The sequence below is a fragment of the Myxocyprinus asiaticus genome, chromosome 27 (assembly GCF_019703515.2).
Source record: "Myxocyprinus asiaticus isolate MX2 ecotype Aquarium Trade chromosome 27, UBuf_Myxa_2, whole genome shotgun sequence".
Taxonomy (NCBI): Eukaryota; Metazoa; Chordata; class Actinopteri; order Cypriniformes; family Catostomidae; genus Myxocyprinus; species Myxocyprinus asiaticus.
This window is the reverse complement of record NC_059370.1, coordinates 480195-500410: the sequence shown is the minus strand read 5'-3', so window position 1 is coordinate 500410 and position 20216 is coordinate 480195. Positions and strand designations below refer to the sequence as shown.

The following is a 20216-nucleotide window of genomic DNA, read 5'->3' as shown; positions in this document are numbered from 1 at the left end:
ATAACAGTGGTTTACAGAAGTATTTAACCAAAGTATCAATTTAACCACAAAAACAGGTTAAATGCTCCACTTGGTTTTTGGAACCGGTCCAGTGAAACGAAGCATTCGGACGAACCAAGTCTCTAAAAGGAATCGGACTTGGCTGTGTGTGTGTGTGTGTGTGTGTGTGTGTGTGTGTGTGTGTGTGTGTGTGTGTGTGTGTGTGTGTGTGTGTGTGTGTGTGTGTGTGTGTGTGTGTGTTATGATTGGTGGAGGGAAGCAAAGGGGTTTGTCCAGCCTCACTAAGCAGCAGCAGTCCTCCAGGATAGGTATCGAATCAGTCCAAACCGGACTAAACGGACATGGGTTCACTGGAGTTTGAAGGATGAACGGACACATGCCGGATATACGGAGTTATTGAGTCTTACACACCAGCGATGCGTCTTTACAAACATTATATTACATGTAATAGACTGTGACGCCTCAGGATTACTGGATTATATACTGGAACACACTTCATCTCAGAAGTGTTGAAGTGAAGGAGAAACTGAGGGATATGTGTTCAACGTCGCTCATTTCATTCCTTCAGTAATCATATTTGTGCAGTGTTATTCATCATGGCTGGACACGGATGGTGGAAATATTATCTGTGGATTAATATCTTCACCTACAGGTTTATATTCTCATCATCCAAATCACTGGAGACCATCATCTGGAGCTCTCAAAACCTCAAGTAAGTCGAAAAACCGCGACTCACATGCAGCAGCTTCACAGAGTTGCAGGACTTTTAACATAAATTTGAGCCTTATCAACTTTATTCAAAAGTTCTCCGTATTAATACAAATATTTGTGTTTATGATTGGCATGTTTGGGGTTGTTTTACTATATTTTCGATATTGTCACATTGACAAACAGATTATATCAAGGTGGCATAAAAATCAGATATTTTTGTTTTGTTTTTGTTTTTTTTGGAAAAGTGCACTTCTATTTAGTGATTACATAGATAGAGTCTCAACACTGTCTGTTGGGTTTGGAAGAAAAAATGAAGGCATAACATAATAGGTTAATGTTAGTATTGTGAAATGATTTGAACATGTCACTCCAGTAGAGTTTAAATGGGTAATAATTAATGATGACCAGGTTAAGGACTGGTTTATTCATGGGTTAAAGAGTAATTCATTTTCACCACACAAAGAAACAACGATGAATCTGAACATCATAAATGAAATTAATGTATTAATGTACAAGATCAAACTAACTTGTGCTGAAGACACTGAACCAATAGTTTACTCTTCAGTTATGAATGATGTTAAACATAAAGGTATCATTATCCTCATTCAATAAAAAGCAAGGAGTTGAAGAATATTTGCTAATGTTCTCTAACCACAGCTCTTGATTGCTTTTTCTCATGGTGTGATGGTGATGTCCTGTTTCCAAACTCACAATCACAGTGAACTCCTCATTATCAGTGTGTTTGCATGGAGAAACTGAATGACTGTACTGGGTTATTCCTTTATTTGCTGTTGTAACCCTTTATTCAGACATGGTTTTTAAATACATGGTTATTTCATTTTAGAACTATTCTCAGAGTAAAACACCAAACCAGAACAGATATTATAGGAAGAGCAATTGAGATGGCTGTGTATTTGATGGTTTTAGGGTTTTTCACACGTTACACTGACACACAGTGTGATGGGTAAAAGAGTTTTACAGTGTCTTCATGAAGTCCAATGCAGATGAAACACATATGACAGGACACATACAGCAGAAATCAATTAACATCCATTTCACTTCTTCTTTCATGTGTCAGTTTCACAGTAAGTGCAAGTGTTCCATTACAAGCTCATTAAAATGTTTTTATAATATTCAGCCGTGGTGCTTACAGCCTCCAGGAATGAATCAGCACAGGCTGCTGAAAGTAAAAGTTAGGTACATTGTGTGTATATTATCAGTAAAGCATATATATTTTTTTTAATCTATTTTGGCAATGTAGACGTGGTTAGTGTCTCTAGATGTCTAATCTGATTTATGGAGATGAATAAATACATGACATCCCAAAACTTCCATGAACAATGAAAGCAGGGACAGCAGACAGCTCAGAGTGGTTGGATTCCTCTCAGCACACTGTCTGGATGGATTTGACTGAGGGAATGTCAGACGGGATGTCTCATTTGTGGTCAGTTGTTTCTTGAAATATGAAAACATGTTCTGTGAATGTAGGTGTTGTAGAATAGGAAAACAAGGCCAATTTAGGTCGACATAAATTAGAAATTAGAAACATGTTTTGTGTTACATTTACTGGGCTTTCACACTGGGCACATTTGCTGCGGTCCGATTCCGAGTGCGATTGTTCCCGGTGCCCCCCGCAGCGTTGGTCTGGTTTCACACTCACTTGATTCTATTGAACCCCGGTCCATTTGCGTTCATCTTACATCATCAAGAAACATGCATGGTGAACACAACGCGACTCATCATACTTTTCGTTTTTTTGTGCACAGCAGAGTGATCGACAATGGTGCGCTTCATGGTGTAACTCATCAGATGTCCAGGGGAAGGCGGCTTGCTGCTGCTCCCAAACGGCGTTTTTTGAGGAGACAGCTGACTGCAAGGAATTCATTTGCATCTTTGTTTACACTGCACGTTTACTCACGCTTGTGTCCAAGATGAAGTTATCGCCACTGTCATCTCCTATTATACCCTATATTTATAACCTATAATAGTATTTATATATAGTCTTTATAAGGTGTATAGATGGATAGATAGACAGACAGACAGTATTTATAGTGTTGATTGTACTTGTATGTCATTGTTTGGGACTTTCAGGAATGTGTGGATCCTCGTGTGTTGTCGAAACTAATGATGTCGTCATCGGCTAAAACGCATGCGCAGGTTACTTTACTTCCTGAACGAGTGCGCACCCGAGTCCGAGTTGCTTTCATATTCACGTGAATCACGCTACAGTTCCATTGCAACCGAACTCAGATCACCTCCTACAGGTAGTCTCGGGTTCGGTACCGCGATGCGCTCCCCGGTCCGCATGACAGTTTTCACAGCACCCTTAAAGTGAATATTACATTCAAATGGGTTGAATTTGACAGGTTTGAAGATCAGTGCAAAATTGTCTAATAATGACCTTGCACCACAAAACAAATGACACTTATTATTTTTATGCCCTGTGCCAGGATCAATATTTAATGATCACTATGATTTTATCCCATAACAGAGTCGAATTATTGAGCTTGATGATCCTCAATATTGTTAATTATATGAGTTATATACATCATTGTCATAGGTGGTATTAGTTAATAAGAAAGTTTTTTTTGGTATTGCTCAAAATTGAAAAAAATTATAAGTTTAAGAATACTTATTGAACAGACATCCTCATTAGTGGTTCTCAAATTCAGCTATATTCTGCTATATATATATATATATATATATATATATATATATATATATATATATATAGCAGAATATAGCTAAAGATATATATATATATATATATATATATATCACAGGTCTGTTGAATGCTTGATTCTGATTGGTTGACAGATGTTCTTAGGTGTGCAATTATTTCAGTTATTTAAAATAGCCCTACAGGCTACCACAACAAAATAACCAATTAAAACAAAGACATTGGTTAAGTACATCAGATAAGAATGACAAACAATGTCTATAATATCCTAAATGTATTCCAATTTCGAGTGAAAAGTGTCCTTGGGCTCCCTCTCTCTCTCTCTCTCTCTCTCACTCGTTTGCTCTCGTCTCACCCATAAACACACTGTACACCAATTAAACAATGACATTGTTTAAAGTAAATAGGTTAAGAACGTCAAACAATGTCTATAATATCCTATATTTATTTCAATTTCGGTTGAAAAGCTCCCTTGTCTCTCTCGCACTTACACACACTCACACACACATACATACACACGCGCACACACACACACAAACTGAGACTCATGATGTGACCAACAAATAGAGCTGCACCCCCGTGACTTGATCAATACAACAGTTTCTAATATCTGAAATAACGTTTAATATGTGAAACTTTTTGTTTCAATGTATTTCACCATAATCAGCCTCACATAGCTATAGTGGAAAGCACCACACTATCCCTCCCCCTCTATTTCGCTTGCTTGTGCACACACACACACACACACAACCTTGTTACTCCAATGCCGAAAAGCAGCGCATCCTCCGTTGCCTAGTTCTAAAGTGATGTTTTCGAACTAGCAACGAAGGCTTGAGCTGTATCAAAGCTAGATACACTTGATCAATACAACAGTTTCTATATTATCTGAAATATCTGTGGGAAACACTCTCACACCCCCCTACCCCTCTCTTTACACACTCCCACACATGTGGACACACATATATATACACATTATGCACACACTTACTCGAGAGCGAAAATCAGAGATGTCATGTCAGCGTACACCTGCATCTCATTCAGTAGGGTTGAAAACAGTTGTTAAGGTTTACAATGGAAATATGGCGATGCTCGCTGCTGCTGAGAAGTGCTTAAACTTACACTACCGGTCAAAAGTTTTGAAACACCTCATTCTTTATTATAATTTATTTTCTTCACATTTTAGAATAATAGTAAATTCTTTAAACTATGGAATAACATAAATGGAACTATGGGAATTATGTTGTGACTAAACAAAATCCAAAATAATTCAAAACTGTGTTATATTTTAGCATCTTCAAAGTAGTCACTCTTTGCCTAGAATTTGCAGACATGTACTCTTGACATTTCTCAACCAACTTCTTGAGGTATCACCCTGGGATGCTTTTTAAACAGTATTGAAGGAGTTCCCATGTTGGGCACTTATTGGCTGCTTTTCTTTATTATTTGGTCATCAAATAAGTCATCAAAGTCATCAATTTCAAAAACGTATTTTTTTTAAATAAAATTTTTGTTTTATAATGAGATAAATTAATATGTTGGCACAATTATATTTTTGTCTACAAAACTAATTTCAAACATTTAAGCATACGCCTTCAGATCAAAAGATTTTTAAGATCATGATAAACATTTCAGTCAAGTGTTTCAAAAGTTTTGACCGGTAGTGTACATCTTGGCGATTTTGAAGCGATGTTACTTCTGACAAATGCTGCAACAAATAAAGGTAATCCCACAGGCGATCTCTCTCAGTTTCTGAGCTTCTCTTTTTCGATCCCTCAAAAACAGACTCGCACACAAACTCTCACACATGCACATACACACTACCTTCTCACTCCAGTAAAGCAGTGCAAGCCTCGCAATCCTCCGTTGCTAGTTCTAAAGTGACGTTTTCGAACTAGCAACGAAGGGTTGAGCTGTATCAAAGCAAAACGCTGAATCTGTGGCGGAATCCACGGTTCCATGGTTTTAGGGACAAAAACCAGAAAATGTCTTGAGATAAAACCCTGAAAGATGTCTTAAGGTGTGGTGCACCTCAGGTGTGCATTAATTTTCAATAATTCAACAGTCCGTCATAAATTATTCCTTACACACACACACACACACACACACACACACACACACACACATACATATATATATATATATATATATATATATATATATATATATATATATATATATATATATATATATATACACTATATTGCCAAAAGTATTCGCTCATCTGCCTTTAGACGCATATGAACTTAAGTGACATCCCATTCTTAATCCATATGGTTTAATATGACGTCTGCCCACCCTTTGCAGCTATAACAGCTTCAACTCTTCTGGGAAGGCTTTCCACAAGGTTTAGGAGTGTGTTTATGGGAATTTTTGACCATTCTTCCAGAAGCGCATTTGTGAGGTCAGACACTGATGTTGGACGAGAAGGCCTGGCTCGCAGTCTTCTCTCTAATTCATCCCAAAGGTGCTCTATCGGGTTGAGGTCAGGACTCTGTGCAGGCCAGTCAAGTTCTTTCACACCAAACTCGCTCATCCATGTCTTTATGGACCTTGCTTTGTGCACTGGTGCGCAGTCATGTTGGAACAGGAAGGGGCCATCCCCAAACTGTTCCCACAAAGTTGGGAGCATGGAATTGTCCAAAATCTCTTGGTATGCTGAAACATTCAGAGTTCCTTTCACTGGAACTAAGGGACCAAGCCCAGCTCCTGAAAAACAACCCCACACCATAATCCCCCCTCCACCAAACTTCACAGTTGGCACAATGCAGTCAGACAAGTACCGTTCTCCTGGTAACCGCCAAACCCAGACTCGTCCATCAGATTGCCAGATGGAGAAGCGTGATTCGTCACTCCAGAGAACGCGTCTCCACTGCTCTAGAGTCCAGTGGCGGCGTGCTTTACACCACTGCATCTGACGCTTTGCATTGCACTTGGTGATGTATAGCTTGGATGCAGCTGCTCGGCCATGGAAACCCATTCCATGAAGCTCTCTACACACTGTTCTTGAGCTAATCTGAAGGCCACATGAACTTTGGAGGTCTGTAGCGATTGACTCTGCAGAAAGTTGGCGACCTCTGCGCACTATGCGCCTCAGCATCCGCTGACCCCTCTCTGTCATTTTACGTGGCCTACCACTTCGTGGCTGAGTTGCTGTCATTCCCAATCGCTTCCACTTTGTTATAATACCACTGACAGTTGACTGTGGAATATTTAGTAGCGAGGAAATTTCATGACTGGACTTGTTGCACAGGTGGCATACTATCACAGTACCATGCTGGAATTCACTGAGCTCCTGAGAGCGGCCCATTCTTTCACAAATGTTTGTAGAAGCAGTCTGCATGCCTAGGTGCTTCATTTTATACACCTGTGGCCATGGAAGTGATTGGAACACCTGAATTCAATTATTTGGATGGGTGAGCGAATACTTTTGGCAATATAGTGTATATATATATATATATATATATATATATATATATATATACAGTTGAAGTCAGAAGTTTACATACACCTTAGCCAAATACGTTTAAACTCAGTTTTTCACAATTCCTGACATTTAATTGTAGAAATCATTCCCTATCTTAGGTCAGTTAGGATCACTACTTTATTTTAAGTATGTGAAATGTCAGAATAATAGTAGAGAGAATAGTTTATTTCAGCTTTTATTTCTTTCAACACATTCCCAGTGGGTCAGAAGTTTACATACAATTTGTTAGTATTTGGTAGCATTGCCTGTAAATTGTTTAACTTGGGTTAAATGTTTTGGGTAACCTTCCACAAGCTTCTAACAATAAGTTGCTGGAATTTTGGCCCATTCCTCCAGACAGAACTGGTGTAACTGAGTCAGGTTTTTATGCCTCCTTGCTCGCACACGCTTTTTCAGTTCTGCCCACAAATTTCCTATCAGATTGAGGGTCAGGGCTTTGTGATGGCCACTCCAATACCTTGACTTTGTTGTCCTTAAGCCATTTTGCCACAACTTTGGAGGTATGCTTGGGGTCATTGTCCATTTGGAAGACCCATTTGCAACCGTGCTTTAACTTCATGGCTGATGTCTTGAGATGTTGCTTCAATATATCCACATAATATTCCTTCCTCATGATGCCATCTATTTTGTGAAGTGCACCAGTCCCTCCTGCAGCATAGCACCCTCACAACATGATGCTGCCACCCCCATGCTTCTTGGTTGGGATGGTGTTCTTCGGCTTGCAAGCCTCACCCTTTTTCCTCCAAACATAACAATGGTCATTATAGCCAAAAAGTTCCATTTTTGTTTCATCAGACCAGAGGTAATTTCTTCAAAAGTAAGATCTTTGTCCCCATGTGCACTTGCAAACTGTAGTCTGGATTTTTTATGGTGATTTTGGAGCAGTGGCTTTCACGTTATGTCGAGATAGGACTCGTTTTACTGTGATTATAGATACTTGTCTTCCTGTTTCCTCCATCATCTTCACAAGGTCCTTTGCTGTTGTTCTGGGATTGATTTGCACTTTTCGCTCCAAACTGCGTTCATCTCTAGGAGACAGAATGTGTCTCCTTCCTGAGCGATATGATGCCTGCCTGGTCCCATGGTGTTTATAGTTGCATACTATTGTTTGTACAGATGAACGTAGTACCTTCAGGCATGTGGAAATTGCTCCCAAAGATGAACCAGACTTGTGGAGGTCCACAATTTTTTTTCTGAGGTCTTGGCTGATTTCTTTTGATTTTTCCATGATGTCAAGCAAAGAGGCACTGAGTTTCAAATCAAATCAATCAAATCCCTTTATTGTCACTCAACCATATACACAAGTGCAACAGTGGGTGCAGTTCCAAGCAACATAGCAGTATGACAATTACAATAAACATCTGATTTACACATAACACAGTTTACACATCTTGTTACACAACACTATATACAAAGTACACCTAATAATATACAATATACAGTGTACACAATATAAGAAGACTGTATACAATAAAAATACACTGTGTCTCTGATGATTCTCCAAGCTTTTTTTCACACACCGCCTGGTATAGATTTCCTGGAGGGAGGGAAGCTCACCTCTGATGATGTGTCTGGCAGTTCGCACCACCCTTTGCAGGGCTTTGCGGTTGAGGGCGGTGCTGTTGCCGTACCAGGGAGTGATGCAGCCAGTCAGGATGCACTCTACAGTGCTGGTGTAGAACCGTGTGAGGATGTGATGGTTCATTCCAAACTTCCTCAGCCATCTCAGGAAGAAGAGGCGCTGTTGAGCCTTCTTCACAACAGCCTCAGTGTGGACGGACCATGTGAGTTCCTCATTGATGTGGACACCGAGGAACTTGAAGCTGCTGACTCTCTCCACTGGTGCTCCATTGATATTGATGGGGCTGTGTTCTCTGTCTTTTCTCCTGAAGTCCACCACAAGGTCCTTGGTCTTACTGGCGTTGAGGGAGAGGTTGTGCTCCTGACACCAGCATGTCAGAGTGTGCACCTCCTCTCTGTAGGCTGTTTCATCATTGTCAGTGATCAGACCCTCCACCGTTGTATCATCAGCAAACTTAATGATTGCATTGGAGCTATGTGTTGCCACACAGTGATGTGTGTACAGGGAATACAGGAGTGGGCTGAGAACACAGCCCTGCAGGGCTTCAGTGTTGAGGGTCAGTGATGAGGAGATGTTGCTGCCTATTCTAACCACCTGGCGTCTGCTTGACAGGAAGTCCAGGATCCAGCTGCACAGTGAGTTGTTTAAGCCCAGAGCCCGGAGTTTCATATCAAGCTTGGAGGGCACTATGGTGTTGAATGCTGAGCTGTAGTCTACAAACGTCCTGGTTACTTTTGTAACCTCTGTTCCCTGATGGAGGGAATGAGATGTTGTGTCGATGTAGTGACACTAAGGGTCACACTTGGGAGCCCCAAACACCTCTGCTTTTTTGAAAAAAGGCCAATGAGAATTGGCGAGTGGAATTTGCATGCCACTCCCCCGGACATACGGGTATAAAAGGAGCTGGTATGCAACCACTCATTTAGGTTTTGTGCTGAGGAGCCGAGACCAGGTCCTGGCCATTTCAGCGGGTAGTTCAGCATTGTGGCAAGAGGGACACAACGTCTCGTTCTCTCCATCAGGGAACAGATGTTACGAAAGTAACCAGGATGTTCCCTATCTGTCACTCACTCGACGTTGTGTCGATGTAGTGACACTAGGGGTCATTATACAAAATGCCACAACTATCTGAACTGTGTTACGTGAACTGGTGGTGTGTGATGGGCAGACCGCAGTGTGCCTTGTAGCCAGCACACCAGGCCGTCACGTAACCTCCCCCAACGCTCTTATGAGTGTCGAACGGTCCATCAGGAACAAGTCGACTGCCCAACTATAGGGACAGGCTAGGTCAGCCAAGGCCTCTTTCCCTCTCTTTTCTCCCCAAAAAGAGTGGAATTTGTTAACTGACTGGGAGCCATAAGTGTCTGCATTGGGGGTGTCCCTCCCAAGGGGAAGACACCACGGAGACCACACCCCACTAAAAAAGGGGGGGGGGTATTTTGAGTGGAATACGTCACATGGTCATACCGAGTCTTGTCGGAAGTATGTCATGTGGAGAGGTCCCATGGTAGGTCCTACCCGAAGGGGGAGGAGTTTCTACAGAGCATGGCGACCGGGGGCAGAGGGGGCTCTGCCCAAGGAAGACGCAGTTTGCTGGCAGGGAAACGATTTTGCGGAAAATATCACATGGATTCGCCTTCGGGGAACCAGCACATGTAGAGCACCTAACTCAGTACAGGGTCTCATTAGCGCACGTACTGGGCCGGCAGCGAGTTTCTCCGCAAACTCAACTGCCAGAGGGCTAAGGAGGAAAGTCATCCAGGGATCACAGTCTGTGAACACGACTGGGAGTCAAGATCGCACGTCTTCACCTCAAGGGAGGGGAAAGGCACTATGCACAAGCAGTACACCCGGCCAGCTGTCCCGGAACTTACCTGCTCGTGCCTGCCAATACACGGAACGAGACCGGCTCAACCCGGAGATTGTAGAACCTCGCAAAGGTGTTGAGTTTTGCCCAGCCCGCTGCTCTGCAGATGTCTGCCAAAGAGGCACCACTGGCCAGGGCCCAGGAGGCCGCCACACTCCTGGTAGAGTGAGTTCGTAACCCCGCAGGGGGTGGCTTGTCCTGAGCCTGATATGCCATCGCGATGACCCAGTGGGCGATCCTCTGTTTGGAGACAGCGCTTCCTTTCCGCTGTCCACCAAAGCAGACAAAAGCTTCTAAGGCTCTGCTTGCAATCCAAATAGATGCGTAAAGCTCGCACCGGACACAGCAATGCCAAGGCTGGGTCTGCCTCCTTCTGGGGCGCTTGCAGGTTCACCACCTGATCCCTAAAAGGGGTCGTGTGAACCTTGGGCACATAGCCCGGTCGGGGTCTCAGGATCACGTGAGAGTAACCCGGACCGAACTCCAGGCACGTTTCTCTGTTCCAGGTTCTCTGTTCGCTGACAGAGAATGCCTGCAGGTCCCCTACCCTTTTGATGGAAGTGAGCGCAGGCAGGAGGGCAGCCTTCAAAGAGAGTGTCTTAAGCTCAACTGACTCCAAGAGCTCAAAGGGAGCTCCCCGTAGACCCTGAAGGACTGCAGAGAGGTCCCACGTGGAACGAGGTGCGGTTAAGAGGGGTTCAACCTCCTAGCGCCTCTCAGGAACCTGATGACCAAGTCATGCTTCCACAAGTACTTACCATCTACTGCATCGTGATGAGCCAAAATAGCAGCTACATACACCTTCAAGGTGGAGGGGGACAGCCGCCCCTCCAGCCTCTCCTGCAGGAAGGGAAGCACCAATTCGACTGCACATCTCTGGGGATCTTCGCATTGGGAAGAACACCACTTAGTGAACAGACACCACTTCAAGGCATACAGGCGCCTCGTAGAGGGAGCCCTAGCCTGAGTGATTGTGTCTACCACCGCGGGTGGTAGGCCACTTAGGTCTTGCGCATCCCGTCCAGGGGCCAGATGCAGAGATTCCAGAGGTCTGGTCGTGGGTGCCAGATGGTGCCCCATCCCTGAGAAAGAAGGTCCTTCCTCAGGGGCTGACGCAAGGAGCGTGGGATCCGAGAACCATGTCTGGGTGGGCCAGTAGGTTGCTACTAGGATGACTCGCTCCTCGTCCTCCCTGACCTAGGCTCACTGGGGGAAACGCATATTTGCATAGTCCAGGGGGCCAGCTGTGTGCCAGCGCATCTATACTGAGGGGTGCCTCGGTCAGGCCGTACCAAAGCAGGCAGTGGGAGGATTCCCGGGAGGCAAACAGGTCTACCAGTGCTCGACCAAATTGACTCCAAATCATCTGGACCACCTGAGGGTGGAGTCTCCACTCTCCCCTGAGGGTAACCTGATGTGACAGCATGTCCACTGTGGTGTTGAGGTCGCCTGGGCTGTGAGTGGCTCGTAGCGACTTGAGGCACTGCTGACTCCAGAGGAGGAGACAGCGGGCGAGTTGTGACATGCAACGGGAGCGTAGACCGCCTTGACGGTTGATGTACGCTACCGTCACTGTGTTGTCTGTCCGGACCAACACATGCTTGCCCTGGATCAACGGCTGAAACCTCTGCAGGGCGAGCAGTACTGCCAACAACTCTAGGCAGTTGATGTGCCAACGCAGCTGCGGGCCAGTCCAGGAGCCGGCAGCTGTGTGCCCGTTGTGACCCAGCCCGTCTTGGAGGCATCTGTTGTAACCACGACGCGCCTGGAGACCTGCTCTAGGGGAACCCCTGCCCGTAGAAATGCAAGGTCAGTCCAAGGACTGAAGAGGCGGCGACAGATCGGCGTGATGGCCACACAATGTTTCAAGTGGCGCCATGCCCTTCTCAGGACTCAAGTCTGAAGCCAGTGCTGAAGCGGTCTCTTATGCATCAACCTGAGCGGTGTGGCCGCCGCTGAGGATGCCATATGCCCCAGGAGCCTCTGAAAAAGTTTCAGTGGAACCGCTGTTCTCCGTCTGAACGCCTTCAGACAGTTCAGCACCGACTGTGCACGCTCATTCGTGAGGTGCGCTGTCGTCGAGACTGAGTCCAACTCCAAACCGAGAAAAGAAATGCTCTGAACCGGGGAGAGCTTGCTCTTTTAGCGGGGCAAGGGCTGCCTCGGCGACCTTCGTGAAGACGCAAGGGGACAAGGACAGGCCGAAGGGGAGGACCTTGTACTGGTGCGCCTGGCCTTTGAAGGCAAACCGCAGGAAGGGTCTGTGTTTAGGTAAGACCAAGACATGACAGTATGCGTCCTTCAGGTCTACCGCCGCAAACCAATCTTAATGCCGGACGCTCATCAGAGTGCGTTTTTGCATCAGCATCTTGGACGGGAGTCTGTGCAAAGCCCGGTTCAGTATTCGCAGGTTCAGGATTGGTCGCAACCCACCGTCTTTTTCGGTACGATGAAGTAAGGGCTGTAAAACTCTTTCTTCATCTCGGCTGGAGGGACAGGCTCTATCGTGCCCTTTGCGCAGAAGGGTAGCGATTTCTGCAAGCAAGGTAGCAGCGTTCTCACCCTTCACCGAGGTGAAGCGGATGCCGCTGAAAGGAAAGGAACAGGGGCGGGGCGTGGCCGTGGGCGGCGCCCCGAGCCCAGGAACCAATCGTCGAGCTGAGGGTTCAGGGGAGAGTGGAGAGTGGAGGGTTCCACTCTAGCCCGACACTTGTGGCCGCCCAGGAAAGCATGTCCATCATTTCCGCATTGGCGTGAGACTGGGCGACCGTTCCCGAAGGAGGAAGCCCAGCCGAAGCCTCTGCATCAGACTGGATGAGCCCGCTCTCTGATGCTGCGCTCGATAACTCATCGTCTTCCCGAGCTCCGAACGAGAAGTCGAACTCACGCTGAGACGAGCCGGCGGTCTTGTGTGAGAGTCCGATCGGGGCAAGCGAGTGTGCTGGGGAATGGGAGGTCCGTGGGGGGATACCCGGCGGAGTTGGTCCCATTGATGTCCCCAAATCGTCCCCAGTGCTAACCGACACGGCCTCAAACCCGTAGGTAGAAGGACCAGTGCAGGGAGCCTCTGGGGTGGCTTGCTTTCTTACAAAAGCAAGCCACGACTGTTATGTTGCCATGGTCATGTTCTCGCAATGAGGACATGACTCATCCATGAACGAAGTCTCTGCGTGGGCAGTGCCCAGACATGTAAGACAGTGATCGTGGCCATCAGAAGCAGAGAGATAACGACCGCAACCAGGAATAACACGCAAACGGAAAGGCATCTTTAAAAAGACGTTCCGTGTGTGTGCCGCTCTTTTAGTGAATGAAAATATACTCTCTTATTTTCACTCTGCTGAAGCACCCAGGGGCGTTCTCTGCACTTCACGGGTGCAGAGGGGGAGAAGCCGCTGAAGTGTGCCGTAAATCCAACAGTTTTGAGGTGCGTCTTTGGAGGGAATTGAAATCAGTGCACTGAATACAACCGCTCGGCTCCGAAGAGAAAATCTGAATGAGTGGTTGCATACCAGCTCCTTTTATACCCGTATATCCGGGGGAGTGGCATGCAAATTCCACTCACCAATTCTCATTGGCCTTTTAAAAAAATTAAAGCAGAGGTGTTTAGGGCTCCCAAGAGTGACCCTTATTGTCACTACATCAACACAACGTCGAGTGAGTGACAGATAGGGAACAGCATTCTCACATATGTATTCCTTTTTTCCAGGTGGGAGAGAGCAGTGTGTAGTGTAGATGCAATGGCATCATCAGTGGAGCGGTTGTTGCGGTAAGCAAACTGCAGTGAGTCCAGTGAAGCAGGCAGCACAGAGCAGATGTAATCTCTGATTAGCCTCTCAAAGCATTTGCTGATGATGGGGGTCATAGCAACAGGACGCCAGTCATTTAAGCAAGTTATTTTGAGTTGCTTTGGTACAGGCACAATGGTGGGCATTTTAAAGCATGTGGGGACCACAGACAAGGAGAGGGAAAGGTTGAAAATGTCCATAAAAACACCAGCCAGTTGGTTCGCGCTGGCTCTGATGACGCAGCCCGGAATTCCGTCTGGACCCGCGGCTTTACGGATATTCCATCGGAAGGATCGGGTTACGTCCGCTACAGAGATGGAGAGTGAACTAACCTCTGTAGCTTCGGCTGCGAGAGCTCTCTCCATGAGGGCTGTGTTGTTTCCCTCAAAACGAGCATAAAAATATTAATATCATCCGGGAGAGAGGCAGCAGTGTTCACAGTGGAATTTTATTCCCTTTGAAGTCCATGATGATATTAATTCCCTGCCACATGCTTCTAGAGTCGGTGTTGAACTGTCCTTCAATCTTGTCCCTGTACTGGCATTTGGCTGCTCTGATAGTTTTGTGGAGGGCATAACTGGCTTGATTATGCTCCTCCGCGTTCCCAGAATTAAAGCGGGGGTCGGTTTGCGCGACGTCTTAGTCTGACTAGAACGCCGGCTCTCCTTCCCCTTTTCCGGCTACGTTTCCGCGGCCGGGCAGCCCAGACAAAGGGCTCCGCTGTCGTGTTTGAAAACAGCGAGTTGGCATTGAGGAATGTAAAGTCCGGTTTTCGGTGTGCTATTGAAGAACCAATGTCCAAAAGTGTTTGTCTATCATAGACAATAAGGCACACAACATCCAATACGAAAAACACAATAATTGTAGACAAAGCAAACAAAAAACTGCAATGTTGGGTCGGAGCTCACAGCACAGCAGCCATACTGGTAAGCCTTAAAATACATTCAGAGGTAAACCTCCAATTTAGGACACCACCTATCAGAAGCTAACTGGCTAATTGTCTAAAGGCTTGACATCATTTTCTGGAAATTTCCAAGCTGCTTAAAGGCACAGTTAACTTAGTATGTAAACTTCTGACCCACTGGAATTGTGATATAGTCAATTAAAAGTGAATCAATCTGTCTGTAAACAATTGTTAGAAAAATTGCGCATGCCATGCACAAAGTAAATGTCCTAAATGACTTGTCAAAACTATAGTTTGCTAATATGAAATCTTTGGAGTGGTTAAAAAATTTGTTTTAATGACTTCAACCTAAATGCATGTAAACTTATGAATTCAACTGATATATATATATATATATATATATATATATATATATATATATATATATAAACTGCATTTTGCTGGAGTGTTTATGGCATGTTAAGTGTGTTTCACTGCTGTAAACTACCTCACCAAACACACATCATACCTGAAGACCTTATACTGTATATCTCACCGTTTGATTTGCATAACAACTGCATCAGACTGTATCATGCGAGTTGAGAATCCCATAATTCCCACTAATTTACCACTAATATTCGCATTGTTTACATGAAAGTCTCACTATAAATTGGCGGCAGTCAGAAGGACAGACATTCTCGGGCAGCTGAGGATTACGGCTGCAGCGCAGAGCATCACAGAAATGGAAGGTGTTTCGTGTTTCTCTCTAACCCTGTGATCGTATTTCTTACAGATACAGATCTCATTGCTCAGAACAGACTCTTGTAGTGTTCCCAGGACAGCTCAAAGCCGAGTGAAAACAGCCACTGTGAATTTGCAGTGAGCAGTCGCTCCATGTGGCTGTAAAGGAATCTCCTGCTGCAGACAGCTGTGTGCTGATCATGCTCGCTCATCGCTCCTCTGTGTAGAAGTCATTAAACTCCTCCAGGCACTTACACATGTTCCTCAACATGTGGAGCTGAGCTATATCCACTTGAAATACCATTATTTCACCAAGAGTAAAATATTTCTGGGTGTTTTTTTTTTTTTTTTTTCTTGGAACAAAGCAGAAGAATACAGACTGTAAATGTTGTGCTGTGGTGTAATGGTATTTACTATTGCATTCAACACCAAAACATTCTGAATATTGAATGGATGTTGCACAAAAACAGTTTTGAAAGGGAAATATCATGGGATATTTTTTCTATTATCATGTATGACACACACTGAAACTGAGTGATATGACCAGAAGTTACTCTTAAAGTTAACTATTCATTAATAAGTATATGAATTCTAAACTTGCAGTGATCGGGTTGAAACACTGTTACACTAATGATTAATAACTATTGGTGCTTTGTAAGACTGTAACCACTAGGGCTGGGTATTGATACATATTATCAATTCATTCAGATTTATCAACTCTCAGTTTGATTCAATTCCGATTTTGATTCAATATTGATTTATTTGGGTATGTTTCATTTATAGTGTCCATTTTGCTTACATATGAAAGAAATTCTCCCTCATCTAACACTGTTAATTATGCAGGGGACCTGTGAACTTGGTACATTACGAATATATTGATTTTACACATTTTATTTTATCTTTAGGTCTTCATTTTGTTCACATTTTAGCTTTAAAAAAAGAAGGAAAAAAAATAGAAAAAAAGAAGCATTACACATTAGGGCTGGGAATTGCCACAGACCTCTCGATCCGATATTTCGATTTTACTTGCTGATTCGATATGTATTGCAATTTGATGTTTTGATATATTTAGCTGTGTTAACTCCTTTTTATCAGAAAGAAATGTCTATTGAAGAACAGTTGTGTCTGAAATGACATTTGTTTCACTGTGCAACAGAATTTGCAGCCACAAGGCAGGGATGTGCAAAACTACCAATTTAAAACTACTAATCGATCAGTCATGCGTTATCTATTCGTTGATAAAAATTAACATAGAGTGGCACAGAACTGCTTATGCTCATCCCGGATGCAGAATGACATGCTTCAATGTCACCGCAGTGCTTGAAGTCACAGGGTGATCCTCGGTCCACATTCAGAAGTGCACAGTTTTTATAAATATTGCGTCGGCGTGACATGTAGTTCACGCCATCCAACAGTGTGAGTCTTCTTACAGCTAAACTATTTATTAAAGCAGTGTCTGACAGAATCTACAGAATGACTTCTGACAGATATTCTCCACAGCACCTCACAAATAAACCTGTGGATTATGCATAATAATAGGAACATTACCCACAGCAGAGGATTTTGACATAAAGCAGTGAACAAGCTGCACTTTGATGGCTGCAACAGCAGTGCTTAAAAGGAAAGAATTACAGAGACAAAACTTCTCAGAAAACCTGTACTTGTGGGACTCTGCACAGCTGTAGCTTCCTATATCTTTCTTTCGTTAACTACGTTTCCATCCAAGGATTTTTTGTGAAAAGAGTTTTAGCGCATCAAAATAAAGCTGATGGAAACGCAATTTATTGTTAAGTGTCGACATAATATTTTTCCGTTTAACTCTAGCGCATAAACTCTATGTCGATTCTTCAAATGTTGCGAAAAACTGGTTTGGAAAATTGGCATTAATGCAAAAATGTAGTGTCACATGACAGAATTTGCCCCAATCGTTAGCCTGTGTAACGACAATACGACATAACGACAGTATACAGGTGCATCTCAATAAATTAGAATGTCGTGGAAAAGTTCATTTATTTTAGTAATTCAACTCAAATTGTGAAACTCGTGTATTAAATAAATTCAGTGCACACAGACTGAAGTAGTTTAAGTCTTTGGTTCTTTTAATTGTGATGATTTTGGCTCACATTTAACAAAAACCCACCAATTCACTATCTCAAAAAATTAGAATATGGTGACATGCCAATCAGCTAATCAACTCAAAACACCTTCAAAGTTTTCCTGAGCCTTCGAAATGGTCTCTCAGTTTGGTTCACTAGGCTACACAATCATGGGGAAGACGGCTGATCTGACAGTTGTCCAGAAGACAATCATTGACACCCTTCACAAGGAGGGTAAGCCACAAACATTCATTGCCAAAGAAGCTGGCTGTTCACAGAGTGCTGTATCCAAGCATGTTAACAGAAAGTTGAGTGGAAGGAAAAAGTGTGGAAGAAAAAGATGCACAACCAATTGAGAGAACCGCAGCCTTATGAGGATTGTCAAGCAAAATCGATTCAAGAATTTGGGTGAACTTCACAAGGCTGGGGTCAAGGCATCAAGAGCCACCACACACAGACATATCAAGGAATTTGGCTACAGTTGTCGTATTCCTCTTGTTAAGCCACTCCTGAACCACAGACAATGTCAGAGGCGTCTTACTTGGGCTAAGGAAAAGAACTGGACTGTTGCCCAGTGGTCCAAAGTCCTCTTTTCAGATGAGAGCAAGTTTTGTATTTAATTTGGAAACCAAGGTCCTAGAGTCTGGAGGAAGGGTGGAGAAGCTCATAGCCCAAGTTGCTTGAAGTCCAGTGTTAAGTTTCCACAGTTTGTGATGATTTGGGGTGCAATGTCATCTGCTGGTGTTGGTCCATTGTGTTTTTTGAAAACCAAAGTCACTGCACCTGTTTACCAAGAAATTTTGGAGCACTTCATGCTTCCTTCTGCTGACCAGCTTTTTAAAGATGCTGATTTCATTTTCCAGCAGGATTTGGCACCTGCCCACACTGCCAAAAGCACCAAAAGTTGGTTAAATGACCATAGTGTTGGTGTGCTTGACTGGCCAGCAAACTCACCAGACCTGAACCCCATAGAGAATCTATGGGGTATTGTCAAGAGGAAAATGAGAAACAAGAGACCAAAAAATGCAGATGAGCTGAAGGCCACTGTCAAAGAAACCTGGGCTTCCATACCACCTCAGCAGTGCCACAAACTGGTCACCTCCATGCCACGCCGAATTGAGGCAGTAATTAAAGCAAAAGGAGCCCCTACCAAGTATTGAGTACATATACAGTAAATGAACATACTTTCCAGAAGGCCAACAATTCACTAAAAATGTTTTTTTTATTGGTCTTATGATGTATTCTAATTTTTTGAGATAGTGAATTGGTGGGTTTTTGTTAAATGGAGCCAAAATCATTACAATTAAAAGAACCAATGACTTAAACTACTTCAGTCTGTGTGCATTGAATTTATTTAATACACGAGTTTCACAATTTGAGTTGAATTACTGAAATAAATGAACTTTTCCACGACATTCTAATTTATTGAGATGCACCTGTACATCCTTGAAAGCCAATTTATTGTACATTATTATGGATTGATCTTAACGGCATATAGATCCGATGCTGCAAACATGACACTTCCAGGAATGCCAACACAAATATCTCCTATCATGCACATGGACAAGCGCACGGAGAACAAATTAATGGCCAGTTTGTGATTAATTTAATCGCGGTAGACATCCGTTTATTTATTAAAGTTGCTTTTCCACACCATTCAAAATAAAAGTCGGCAGTCACGGAATTAGATCAAAATACAAAAAAACATATCATTTCTGTGCACAAAGATGTTTAAAATAAAAAATAAATACACAATACTAAGAGAAACGCTTCAGTGTGCTTTTTTGGAACACTAACATGTAGCCCAATTCTATAAAATTATTGCTTAGTTTACTTTTGAAAAACTGACGGCACAATTCCCTGTATTAAATTAAATAAATTACCAAAAGATAAAAGCATTAAATAAAAAAAAAATTATTACCAAACGAAAAAAATTATATTTTTAGACCTATATATGCCTTATCTTTACACAAACTTAAATTAGCCTTACCCTGTTCTGTAGGCAAAATAAGTCGGCTGAATTAGGCTGCATTCTCAGAATGTTCTAAATTTTTTGCTGGACAAATATGCAGGATATAATGCAGTTGTGATGGCGATGCTTTAGATTAGATGATTGTTCAAAATAGCCTATTAAATATCAGGAATGTATCATATGTAAACCCTGATATTACACTGCATCAATTTTTCTTTAATAGCTGTGCACACAGCATATACACATCGATGGATGGTCCTTATACTAAGACCGAAAGTTTCCCCAACTACTTGGTGCAGGTTGCCAGCTTGAACAGCGCCATGACGATTTGCTTTCAGGTCGGAACCGGTAGGCGCAACATCAGGACCAATATTACAGTCCTATCAGAAGGGCAACTGTTCCCTTTTGATTGCAA

General features: G+C 43.4%; 1 protein-coding gene across 1 annotated transcript in view; it reads left to right on the top strand.

Moving 5' to 3' along the window:
- The first annotated feature begins 314 nt into the window (after positions 1–314).
- LOC127418167 (ephrin-B1-like) overlaps positions 315–20216 on the top strand; it is a 148774-nt gene continuing 128872 nt past the window's right edge. Inside the window, exon 1 of the mRNA XM_051658609.1 lies at positions 315–712. Within this exon, the coding sequence (XP_051514569.1) occupies positions 597–712 (116 nt within the window). The 5' untranslated portion in view covers positions 315–596. The remainder of the gene's footprint in view (positions 713–20216) is intronic.